Genomic DNA, 13,119 nt, shown 5'->3' on the forward strand with positions numbered 1-13,119 from the left:
GCCTTAGCTCTTAGAAAATGATGCCAGACAAATAAACAAAAAAACATGATTTGCTGTAAGGCCACATTTCTTCTTTATATAAATGGATTTTTGATGCCACTTATTTTCTATAAAATTAAGAAAATCCCTACCCTAAAATGTTAATAATTCGGTTCTTAGATAGGGACACAGAATATAAATCATGGATGGGCAGTTGGAGAAATCATTTTTTTACTCCTTCAAGACCTCATCCAACCAGAAATTGTTAACATTTTGCCACCATTTTGAGCAAGGAAATTTAAAAATGTAGTTTAAACTCCCTCTTGCCATGAAAACTCTTTCATACAAAAAAAGGGGAAAGCTTCAAACATTCTGGTCTATTATATGGTGCTGTTCATCTCTGCATCTTCATTCACTGACATGGGATCAAATAAGTTGTCTGAAATGGTATAGGTTTTCCTGCCTAGGCAGGGGGTTGGACTAGAAGACTCCAAGGTCCCTTCCAACTCTGCTATTGTATTGTATTGTATTAAGTCTGTAATATATAACAACTATTTGAAGTTACAATGGACACTAAAAGTCCCAATGGCTTCCTCAAATGGTCACATGGTTGCGTTTTGGGCAGTCTGCAACTGCCTTGCATTTATGGCAGTCACGTGACCATGATTTTCAAGGTTTTTTGGGTTGGAAACCAGTATTTACTTTTTGAAAAATCAGTTGCTTTACAATTCATGGTAATTAGCAATAGCAATAAGACTTAGATTTATATATTGCTTCATAGTGCTTTTACAGCCCTCTCTAAGAGGTTTACAGAGTCAGCATATTGCCCCCAACAATCTGGGTCCTCATTTTATCCACCTTGGAAGGATGGAAGGCTGAGTCAACATTGAGCTGGTGAGATTTGAACTGGCGAACTGCAGCTGCTGAAGTAGCCTGCAGTACTGCACTGTAACCACTGTGCCACCCTGGCTCAGTTATTTGCTTAATAACCGCTGCAATTTTTTAAATATAAAATCAGATCAGCCATGTGATGACTCACTAGCAATCTGGATGTTTTATTACCGTAATTCTCAGCTCAACTTCAGTTTTAAGACAAGGTATATCCCCAGTCTTCAAAGGGATGTCCACTTCATGTAAATGAGCATCTTTTCCAGAACAGGATCAAAGTCTGTTATTTATAGAAGAGTTATTTACAGAAAGCTGTACATGCACTTTAACCAACAATCTAGTACATTTAATGAGGTTTACTGTAAATGTTTTTTACTTTAGATACTCTAAATGATTAACAAATCCATTCCATCACTAATTTTGTCTAGTTTATGGTGAAGCTCAGATACAATTAGTGTGAGAATGGGTTTGATTTTAATAGCTCATACTGGAGCATTATAGTAATATGTCATTTAAGTATTTAATTAGCATACTGGCTATAACCAAATATACCTAATTAGAATATATCCACCCCTTTGATTATGTACAGTTATATATTGACTAAGTGTGAATTCCAGAATTATAAAGAGCCTTTTAACAACTAACACAATGCCTCTTTTATCTTATAAAGATCTCCTATTTAATAACTGTGATATTGTAAATACCTGCTTGGAAAAGAGATGTTTCACATATTATTAAGTAGTTTCATCCAGATTTTTGCAGCCCAAATATAGTAGTCCTACTTTCTGACAACACAGAGGTGGAAATGGAGGTTAGGGTAGCTAAGTTTTTTCCTATCTTCTGGTTTTCTGGAGGAATGTTAAGACCTGGCTTTGCCAATTTGCATTGGGTCTAAAAGTATGATGCATCCTTGTGGATGGCTGGTGGCCTGAGGGCACTCCTGCTGCCTTGTTAACTTCCTAGCCTTTGAAATTGTAACCTAATTTATCTTTACTTGTCTTTAAGCTGATAGCTGTTCTGAATATTTAACTGCTACTAATTTTTAGAAATCCTCTTGATTGTTGCATTTAAGACTTCAGTTTGACTAACATTTCTAATTTAAGGACTAAAAATTTGTGTCACTGCTTCTCTGCAGGTACCTGCATAAGAACAAATATCTAAAAGTTATTGATGAAGATGCATTTTTGGGTGTTCAAAGTGGTCCAAGCCTACTGTGAGTAATGGGGGAAGAATATATTAAGTTATTCTAGTGGTATTCATAAATAGATATTGGATAATGATTGCTAGGTCACTGGTTATTTAAATAATTATAATGCTAAGGCATGAGCTATCTACTCATACATTCCTCTGGAGTCATGCTCTTGCTGTAAGGTGACTAGGATATGATACAATGTCAACAGACTGTAGACTTATTATATTAGAAGTCTTAGTGAGTACTATTGTTGTTGGCTTTTCTGCTGCTCAGGTTTGCTTATCTACCTACAATATATTGTGGTATGTATATTTCACAATTAGGAGCTGCTCAGGTTTGTTTATCTACCTACAATCTATTGTGGTATGTATATTTCACAATTAGGAGTTGCGCTGAGAGCTTCATGTTGTCCACCCAGTGATAGCCCCTTTGTTAGAATGACATATCCATGCTTTTTTTTTTCTTGAAAACAATCAGAAAGGTGTTTTGCTGTCATCTTTTTTGGGCAGGTGTGTGTTTTGCTTTCCCCACTGCCCCCTATTACAGCCCTTTCAGAACAGAGGTTGCACCTATCTGTGAAAATATCTTTATTGCCGATAGGTAATATTAGATACTCTTCTTCTCCCCAAGTCATAAAACTGTATTTACCCTCAAATGCAAACAATCAATGAAGCAGAAGAAACTGAAATCAGCAATTCTGTTATGAATTTGAAGAAAGATCAAACATTTGTTCCCTTTTGCAATAGAACTTAGTGAACATTCTGAGAGCTATTTTACTGTGTTAGGCAAATTCATCTGGACAAATTCAGCAAAAACAAAATGAGCTTAATAACCTGATCGTATTGTGTGACATGGATTGTTCCAAATTTATCTGTGATATTATGACCACAAATGAAACATTTATTCCAGTTCTAAACCTGCTTCCCTAAAGAGGCTTCATTTTCTTCCTAGGATTAGCTATCAGCAGTTGGAGAAATACAGAAAAACAGTCAATAACTCGCTAATACTAGTAGATTTGGCATATTTCAGGGTGACTCACATTTTGGAAATAATGTATTGAACATTCACACAGAGGTACTTATTTATTTTGGGGTTAGAATACAAGCTCAGGGGGAGAATCAATTTAATTCAGTAAGTATACATGATTGTATAATCAATGCAGGAGCAATTATTCATTACAGGAAGAAAAAATTATGTGATTAACTTGTTTGTTTCCAGCATGTGGATTGGTTCATTACTTCTAAATATCTAAATTACAAAATAAAAAGAGAATGGAAAACAGTATTTATCAGCTATGTCAAGGAAAATGATGCCAGGAAAATGTCAGGAACTGACAGCTAACTAATCAAAGGAAGCAGTTAAAAAGAGGAAATCTGAGGCAAAATCAATAGACTCCTACAGAAAAATAGTAAACATTGGATAGACATATGGAAAAGATGTGAAAAAGCTGTAGGTCCAGGAAAACAGGGTAGAGACAGAAATATATTTTTTCTAGGATTTGTCAAAGGTGCAGTTAGTATGTTGAACAGGATAAAAGCTAGGTTCTATATTCCTGACATACTATTTTGGATCTCAATGTAAATAAATCAGATATAGGTCCCTTATTATCCATGAGGTTACCTGTCAGTCTAGAAATATGAATAACAAGACTTTGGACTTGGAAAAAATGTACTTTACTTAAAAGCTCTTTTTTGGGGCAAATACATACATTACACACAGTGGTGGGTTTCAAAAATTGTTGGAACCTACTCTTTGGGTGTGGCCTCCTTTGTGGGAGTGGCTTGCCACCCATGTGACCAGATATGAAAATATGAATTAGTACTTAGGTCGGTCCAAGTAGCTATTCAGAAACTCTGGCATTGAAGCATGCAAGTCTTAAAGCTGTCAAGTTACAAGATCCTTGCCAGTGGTGGGTTTCAAAATTTTTTGGAACCTCTTCTGTAGGTGTGGCCTGCTTTCCGGGTCCACTGGTGGAACCTCTTCTAACCGGTTCGGTAGATTTGATGAACCGGTTCTACAGAATAGGTGCGAACTGGTGGGAACCCACCTCTGATTAAACACACACATACATAATACATGCATACATAAATACATAATGCACATAATGCAAAATACATACACACACACACATATATGCAATATATATGCAATATATATACACACTCATAAACAGGCATACAAACATGCATGCATGTTGTCAGCCCTCAGGCTGCCATCCAGGGGGAACCTGTCCATCACCATGCCCACTTGTTACACGCCACTAACGCTGCCATGTTGATGTTGCCTCTCTGATGTCGATTGAGCCTGTAGCTGCATGTGGCTCTTCTACTCGGGTGCAACTGCCTGTTTGTATGCAACGTGAACGCCGAAACATGACACATGCATGAAAGATAAAAGTAAATACTTCCCCTGTCCAGACATGTCCAACTCTAGGGGGCAATCCTCACGTCTGTTTCTTAGCCAAGGGAACCCGCATTATCTGAAGAAAGTTCTGTAGTCACGTGGCCACTATAACTATATCCTGCGGCACACGGAACGCTGTTACCTTCCCACCAAAGTGATACTTATATATCTACTTAGATTTGCATGCTTTCAAACTGCTAGGTAGGGGCAGGGAATGGGAGTTCACCTCATTGCGTGGCACTGGGATCACGAAATCTTTACCCACTGAGCTATCCCACCGCTATATACATACATGCATATAAGTATGTCTATATGTATGTTTGTATATATGTATGTTGTAGAAACTGGGTCTCAAAAACTGAGATCTTGTTTTAGCAATCATAGAAATGCAAAACCATAGCCAGTACAATCCCAAATAACAAAGGTGATCTGTACTGATTCAGTCTTGAAACACAGAGGAGCAGTCTCCTTATTGAGTCCAAGGATTTTTTTCTCTCTGAGTGAGAGGTTAATTCCATAGGTTTAATGAAGGCACCATTAGTAGGCACTACCAGTACAGAGGTGCCAAAGCATCTTAGAAAAGCAACAAGAATCCAGGAAAGGCTGGGTCAGTCTCTGATTTGAAGAGAAACTGAATTCTTGGACAGTTACGGTATATCTTTGCAAAAGAAATTTCCATTAGATTACCATAGCGCAACGATCAAAAGTTGCATTCTGCCAAAGGAACTCATGCAGCCTTCCCAACATCCTTGTGCATCACAAAATGCAGCTTTTATGACCATGCCAATTTTACATCTATCTATTTTGTCTGAGGAAATCCATATGGCTTTAATTTTATTTTGTTTTTAATTGTGATGATCAGAGTGGCTTCAGCACTGTTCATACAATCAACTTTGGGTTGTTGTTTTTTAAGCGTAAACATTAAATGAGAATAGTAATGTTTATACTGTAGAGTAATATTCTGGAAGGTGAACTTATTCACATTCCACCACCATGAAATCATGGAATATGAAAGAAGTAACTTACTTGGGAACAGAAAGAAATCCAATAAATATTAAGCTTCTGCTTTGCTCATCTCTATTCATCTTAGCAGGGTTATTATTGTACTGGTTTGTACACAGAAGCACCAAAGGAAATGACTTGAGAACTTTAGATTCGTCTGAATGTTAAAGAATGTCAGTATGATTGGTTAAGCAATGTCTTATTTAAAAAAGTCATACATAGAATTAAACAGCTCTTTTTTTGTAAATGTGTATGTTGCTTATAATTGGATTGTAGAGCTGTTTGCAAAGACAAAATAATGGTTAAGAAACAGTGGTGGGATTCAAAATTTTTTACTACCGGTTCTGTGAAAGTGGCTTAGTGGGCGTGGCATGGCTTAGTGGCCGTAGCAGTGGAAGAATACTATAAAATCTCTATTCCCACTCCACTCCAGGGGAAGGTTAATGCAAAATCCCCATTTCCTCCTGATCAGCTGAGACTCGGGAGGCAGAGAATAGATGGGGGCCAGTCAGAGATGGTATTTACCAGTCCTCTGAACTGCTCAAAATTTCCACTACTGGTTCCCCAGAACTGGTCAGAACCTGCTGAATACCATCTCTGGAAAGAAACATAAAAATGACAGAACAGCAGATTGTTAAAAGCAATAATAGTAGATGTTCATAATGGACAACAGAAAATGTGTCAAAAAGATGGGAATTCTGAAGCATATTGTAGATGAAAATTTCCAGCATTAGTGACACCACTTTTTCATAAAATTTGGTAGCAATCAAGGTATGGCATCTTTTCTAGTCAAAGCATGGACTGGCAAATCCTGGAAGAGCACTTGAAAACCTATTAGGTTTCGGTCTAAGCAAAGGACCTATACAGATTAAAATAATAGCAGCTCAGAAGGTATAAATTGAATTCTTAAGTCTCCACTTAGTCAGCCAGTGAGGAGGGAAATTCAAAATTCTTAAATACCATCACCACAAAGAGTCCCTTAAGACAATTCCTCTTTGTAAATTGCACTAAAAATATAATTTACTGAATTCATGATGCAAATAAGAATTTGGTCACCATATTCTTCACTATGTTTCATACGCCATTTCCTTTCACATATTCAGTTATGTTCACAATTATAGGAGCACAGTGGTTCAAGTGATTGAAACACTGAACAGGAAGGTAGTAAGAGCATTTGAGACCCAAGAGCTGCTGTGAGATGGAGTTGAGCTCGCCTTTCACTCCAGCTCCTGCGGGGGACATGAAAGGAGCCCCCATCTGGGCATCCACAGGGCAAGGTGATTTCACCGGCTAATCCTTTCAACCTGGCAGCACCTCGGAGCTTCTGACATGAGTGCAAAGTTATAATTCTCGTTTAATACCTGATGCAGGATAATCACATTCCACTTTAAGTTTTTTAAGCCTGCCTCTAGGTATACATGAAAACAAGCTTCAGATTCTTACATCTTCTCCATGGAGGAATCTGCTCCTTTATTTTTATTTTTTTCATTACAAAACTGAATGTGCCAAAAATATAATTGGAGTATTCTGGGTTACATATAAGTTGCTGGACTATGAGTGGGACAACTCAGGTTCATTTCTTCTTCTGCCATCTTCTGTTATGGAAGCACACAACTCAAGTTACCAAATAAGTCTGTGGTTATGTAGAAAATTTGAGTAGGTACAATGGATGCTACCTGGAACTCTCTGTGCTAAAGTATGATGACAATTGATTTTTTTTTAAATGTATGGTTTTGGGGGGCGGGGGGAAGTGTTTTATATTATAACAACAGAGGTAACCTTTAAAGATATAGTGCAAAGTGCAAAGATAGTACAAAATATTTATTGCTAAAAGTATTACTCTGTTACATAATGTTTTAAGCAATTACTCTTTCCAATCTCAATAGTACCAAAAGGCAGGCATAGGAGCAGGTGTGAACTAAGAAATGGGAAGACATCTGTATTGTGGATAGAGATGGTGGGAAGAGGGTGCGAAGAGGGAGGGAGAGAGAGAGAAATTTTTTTCAAGTGACTTCAATTTACTTTCAGCTGAACTGGTTTATTATTCTTATAATTGTTTTACATGCCTTATAAATTATTTTGAATGCATGAAGTTTGATTTTATTTAAAGAAGAAAAAAGAGTTTTCCTGTTTTTTTCTTAGCTGTGTGATAATATTATTTTGAAGTTTAAGATTTTCAAATCGTAAGTCAACAGGCCAAAGATAACTCAGAAATATTAAGTCAAGCAAAAGTTTAAAAATATTTTGCCAGTTAAAAATAACCATAATGCTGGATGTCAGATGCCTTTTAGCATAAAAATCCAGTTAATTTCTGTCTAAAATATGGAGAAAGTGGGTGTCAAGCAACACAACAGAGCAAAGTCGGGCCAAAATGGTGGATCATGGAAAAAATGCTAATCATTTTGGTGATGGTATGGAAGGTGACATTTTAAAGTCATACTTGCTTAGACTGAACACATACCCCCCTGGCAAATAAATCCAAAATCTAGACAGCCTAGTATAGGAGTCTAGGAATGGATTATTTTTTGTAGAGAATATAGTACATAGGAAGAAACTGGTTCAGCTATAAATAAAACTATGTAGGCTTTGGTTCTACATGTTGCTCTTAATTTCTATGTTTGTTAATTCTTTTAAGGCATTTGACAGTTGTATGGCATATAAATTAAAGATTCATGAAGCATTTCATGAGAAACTGACATTACTAATTGTCCTTTATTTTTGCTCTGTGTCTATCTTTAGTGACGTGTCCCAGACATGTATCACTTCACTGCCAGAAAGAGGATTAGAAAACTTGAAAGAACTGATGGCTCAAAATACCTGGACTCTAAAGAAATTCCCCCCAGTAAAAACTTTTCCTTATCTAACTTATGCTGCTCTGTCATACCCAAGTCACTGTTGTGCTTTTAAGAATTGGAAGAAAGCTAAGGGGTAAGTTTTAAAAATGGTATTAAATTTTAAATGGGTTAGAATCCAACTATCTAAGGAATTTAATTCTGGCTCATGAACCTGCTCAACAATAGAAATGTATCTTCAGAAACCTCTTCAACTTTTCTTCACATCAGATGTGATGCAAATGAGAGAGCGAATATTTGAAATGGCACTCAGACTTTAAGATTCTCTCCATAGAAAGTCAACCTCGTGTTTATTTAAGCACTGAATGAAGTCCACCTCTTCACCGTGGACTAAATTATCATCATTTTTAAATACTGTTTGAACCTCTTTAAAGTAGATTTTATACTCAATGGCTGCTCCAATTTAATAAGATTAGATTGCATTTGTTCTGAGGCATGATGTTTACTGTAAACTGTACAAAAGAATTTTATAAAGGAAAGGAAGGATAGCAATTTGTTATAATAAACAGAAACAAAAGCAAATGCAGTGTAATAACAGTAAAGTATAATTAAATGGGTAATAGCTTTCTTAAAGGAATAGTTGTCTAATCAAAATGTCATTATCATAATTAGACCTTAGAAGTGTAGCTTTATTCCAAAGCTGGAACACTGCACTTTTCTCAAATAATGTTGCATTAGCTCACAATAAATATTCCCCACTGATTCATTTTCTTGCTCTAAATAAGCTACATATTTTATTAATCATGCTTTCTATTGCTCCTTTAGAATCTTAGAGTTCTTGCTGTGTAATCAAACAAACAATCTCAGCATTCGCAAGAGAAGATCTTCCAGTACATTCAGGGCGCCTTTCTATCAAGATTATGCAGAAGATTATTCAGATCACACTGATGCTGTTCATGATGAGAATTCCAAATTTAGAGACCTTCATGGAAATTCCCGTTATTATGTCTTCTTTGAAGAACATAACAATAGAGAAGATGGATTTGGTCAAGAGCTCAAGAACCCCCAAGAGAATATTGTGACTTTCGATAATCATTATGATTATGTTATCTGTACAGGTAATGATGATATTAGTTGCAGCCCAAGGCCTGATGAGTTCAACCCCTGTGAAGATGTAATGGGGTACAGATTTTTAAGGATAGTGGTATGGTTTGTAAACTTGCTGGCCATTGTGGGCAATATTTTTGTTCTCTTTATCTTACTCACTAGCCATTACAAGTTGACTGTTCCACGGTTCTTGATGTGTAACTTGGCCTTTGCTGATCTTTGTATGGGATTGTATCTTCTCTTGATTGCTTCAGTGGATCTTTATACTAGATCAGAGTATTATAACTATGCCATTGATTGGCAAACTGGGCCTGGTTGTAACACAGCTGGCTTTTTTACTGTCTTTGCTAGTGAGTTATCAATCTTTACTTTGACTACAATCACCCTGGAACGGTGGTATGCTATTACGTTTGCCATGCGCTTAGATAAAAAAATTCGCCTTTGGCATGCATCTTTTATTATGTTGGGTGGTTGGCTGATATGTTTCCTTCTTGCCCTTTTACCTTTGATTGGAGTCAGTAGTTATGGAAAAGTTAGCATCTGCCTTCCCATGAACACTGAAACACCTGTAGATCAAGCTTACATTATCATTATTTTGCTGTTGAACATTGTTGCTTTCATCATCATATGTGCTTGCTATATTAAAATTTATATTACAGTAAGGAATCCCCAATACAAGTCAGGGAACAAAGACACAATCATTGCAAAAAGGATGGCTGTGCTAATTTTTACTGACTTTTTATGTATGGCACCGATCTCATTCTATGCCTTATCTGCTGTTATAAACAGACCCTTAATAACAGTCAGCAACTCAAAAATTCTGCTGGTCTTGTTGTATCCACTCAATTCTTGTGCTAACCCATTCCTTTATGCTATCTTTACAAAAGCATTCCGAAGAGATATCTTCATCTTGCTTAGCAAATTTGGGTTGTGTGAACATCAGGCACAACTCTACAGGGGCCAAACAGTCTCGGCCAAGAACAGCAGTGGTTCTGGTCATAAGGGCAACCGTGGAGTTGCCCATAACCTTTCTAGCCATTCTCATGATGTACTTGGAGGCTACCACTCTGCAATGATGTTACATATTCAAGAATCCATGGAAAATAGTAAGCTGACAATATTGTAGCACATCACTACTTAAAATAATATTGGAATATTGGAAATCCTTGTTGTATTACAAAGAGCATGGTTTCTTTTGATAGGAATTTTTAAGATACATTCTGCTTTGCTGTGAGACATCTATATAAAACTGTAAGTTTATGAATATTTGAAAAGTTGTAGTAAATCAGATCAAGTAATTTTCGAGTTCAATTGTCAGTTTGCATAATGCCATGCATTTATTACAGAAAATCCACAAGGATGAGGACAATGATATATACCTCTCAGCAAACACTCTGCTCCCCAGAGTAATTATAGAAGAAAGAAAATATCCTACCTTTTACTCCACTCAACAATGGATAGCCAGTTTTAGAAGATCATATGGATTCTTACTTGAGCTTTTAAAATGACAAAAGCCATCAATTTTACTCACAACAGGCTTAGAAAGTTCAAACTAAATCAAACAGTATGCCCAACTATTGAACATCTATTTGTTCCAAGTATTTTTTTAAAACACGCTTAACTGACCTTGTGTTGATCTTTCTGCCTAACAAGGGTACATTGAAGAATCTAATAAAAGTATATGAATAAATTTTAGAAAGTTGTAATTGTAAACATAATTATGCTCCTGTTTGGTGAAATGGTAAATATGTAACATAATCAACTGTTGTCTTGCTCATTATTTTTAGCTTACTATGACATATTTCTGCCCTTGTACCTTTTTACATTACTTGGAAGATAGTACTTCTACCTTGTTCATTTAATGGACTTCAGTTGGAATATACTTTTGGTATAACTAGTTTCATTGTTTTCTATATTAAATATAGAAATATAGAATTTTCTATATTCTATATTATTATAAAATAATAATAATAATATAATTTAATGCCTCTGGGAGGGTGAAAATGGGCCTGTTTCTGGCCTTCTGGAACTTCCAAGAGGCCCATTTTTCCCCACCCCGAGCCTCCGCACGGGTCCTACACTTACCTCACATCCAAAACAGGCCATGTGGAGACTCCTGGGAGGGGGAAAACAGGCCTCCTGGAAGTTCCAGAAGGCCAGAAACAGACCCATTTTCACCCTCCCAGAGGTCCAAGGAAAGCCTCCAGAGCCTAGGGAAGGTGCAAACGTCCCCCCTCTCCTGCCATGGTGCAGGAGGCCGATTAGGCTACACCCACCATGGCCACACAACCCCAGCAACCGGGGTAGGTGACGCCAGCCAGGGGTGGGATTAGGAGGTTCTTCAAACCAGCTATAATGTTAGCCACAGGTTCTCCTGAACTTGTGCAAACCTGTAGCAGCCTACCCCTGACTCGTTATACATTGATTCATTGAACCAGCTCATGAAATTGGCCAGAAACAAACATGTTGCACTGCAAAAACAACAACAACAAAAAAAACCCCAACTGTTTGAATGTCCAAGCAGCAGTAGAATGGAAATAATAGAAATATCATTAACATCCAGTTAATGAAATTAATATCCTCTCTTTCGAGCTACAAGGAAGCTAATAATGCTGAAACTATTTTTTTCCTGGCTCACATCCAAGCTCAATTTCTGTGTATTGAGAAAAAGAAATATTATCCCATAATCCCACAATCAAATTCTGAAGAACAGTTGAAGAAAAGGCAATAGCTACACCTCCTTTCAAGGGTTCTGTATTCTAAAGCCTCTTGAGAACTGATGCTCTGGATGAAAGGTTGCCCTGTCCATTTCCAGTTTAATTAAACAGAACTTTGGGATAGATAACAGCATTGGATCAGATATTTTAAGCAGAACCCTGGGTTACTTCAGTCTTTGCTATCATAATTATAGCGGTGTTCCTGAATAAACTTTAGTGCATTTTCAGGTGATGCCTTTATCAAGGGTACTATGAAATAAGAAATATAAACTGCTAAAAATGTTATGCATCTATAAAATGAGAAGACCAACATTTAGCACAATTACATTTCTAAATCTACAACCAAAGAGAAGAAGAAAAATTCTTATGTCATATTTAAAGTAGAAGTAAATAAGCAAATGAAATAATGTGGCACAAATGCAAAAAGCAATGGTATTACAAAGCCCTTTCCAATCCCTCACTTTTAGAGAGGAGAAGAATACTCTAATTAAATTCCTGTTTTAAAAACATTTTCTTGCTTTGTCTGCATAAATGTCTTTTTAAAAAATTCATATAAAATGATACAAAATTTAAGTGTTTTCTAACAGGTTCCTAAAAATGCTACGTTAATTGTTAACAATAAACTCAGAGAGAAAAATGATTTATTTTAAAAAATAATTTATCTTATTTGTGCTTACCAGCTAAAACATGTTTATTTAAAATCACTAGCAAACATGCTTTGATAAAACATGTGTTGTTTTGACTTCTAGTGTTCATGATTTTTTTTTGGTCTGAGAAAAAGTATTGTTCTATTATTAAAGGAAAATTAAACAATAACAAGTATGCAGCTGAACAGAATTATTCACGGGAAAATAATTCCCCTTTCTTGTATCCTTGAAAAAGGGAATGAAATAGGAATTTAAATTATAAACTGCATGCATGAATGCTATGCTGATAGTATGCAAAAGAGTTTGCTTCCATCAGACTACCTATGTATTAGATTCTTTGAAGTTTAAATTGAATTGTGTGATAAATTGGGAATTTTGTATAACTTTTCTGT

At 36.3% G+C, this 13,119-nt stretch overlaps 1 protein-coding gene across 2 annotated transcripts in view; it reads left to right on the forward strand.

The window, feature by feature from the left end:
- TSHR (thyroid stimulating hormone receptor) overlaps positions 1-11,255 on the forward strand; it is a 39,804-nt gene extending 28,549 nt beyond the window's left edge. For both annotated transcript variants that reach the window (XM_032232008.1, XM_032232091.1), the window contains 3 exons: positions 2,003-2,080; positions 8,204-8,392; positions 9,082-11,255. In XM_032232008.1, the coding sequence (XP_032087899.1) occupies positions 2,003-2,080; positions 8,204-8,392; positions 9,082-10,489 (1,675 nt within the window). In that variant the 3' untranslated portion in view covers positions 10,490-11,255. The remainder of the gene's footprint in view (positions 1-2,002; positions 2,081-8,203; positions 8,393-9,081) is intronic.
- Positions 11,256-13,119: the final 1,864 nt, after the last annotated feature.

Source organism: Thamnophis elegans, chromosome 1 (assembly GCF_009769535.1).
Source record: "Thamnophis elegans isolate rThaEle1 chromosome 1, rThaEle1.pri, whole genome shotgun sequence".
Classification (NCBI taxonomy): Eukaryota; Metazoa; Chordata; class Lepidosauria; order Squamata; family Colubridae; genus Thamnophis; species Thamnophis elegans.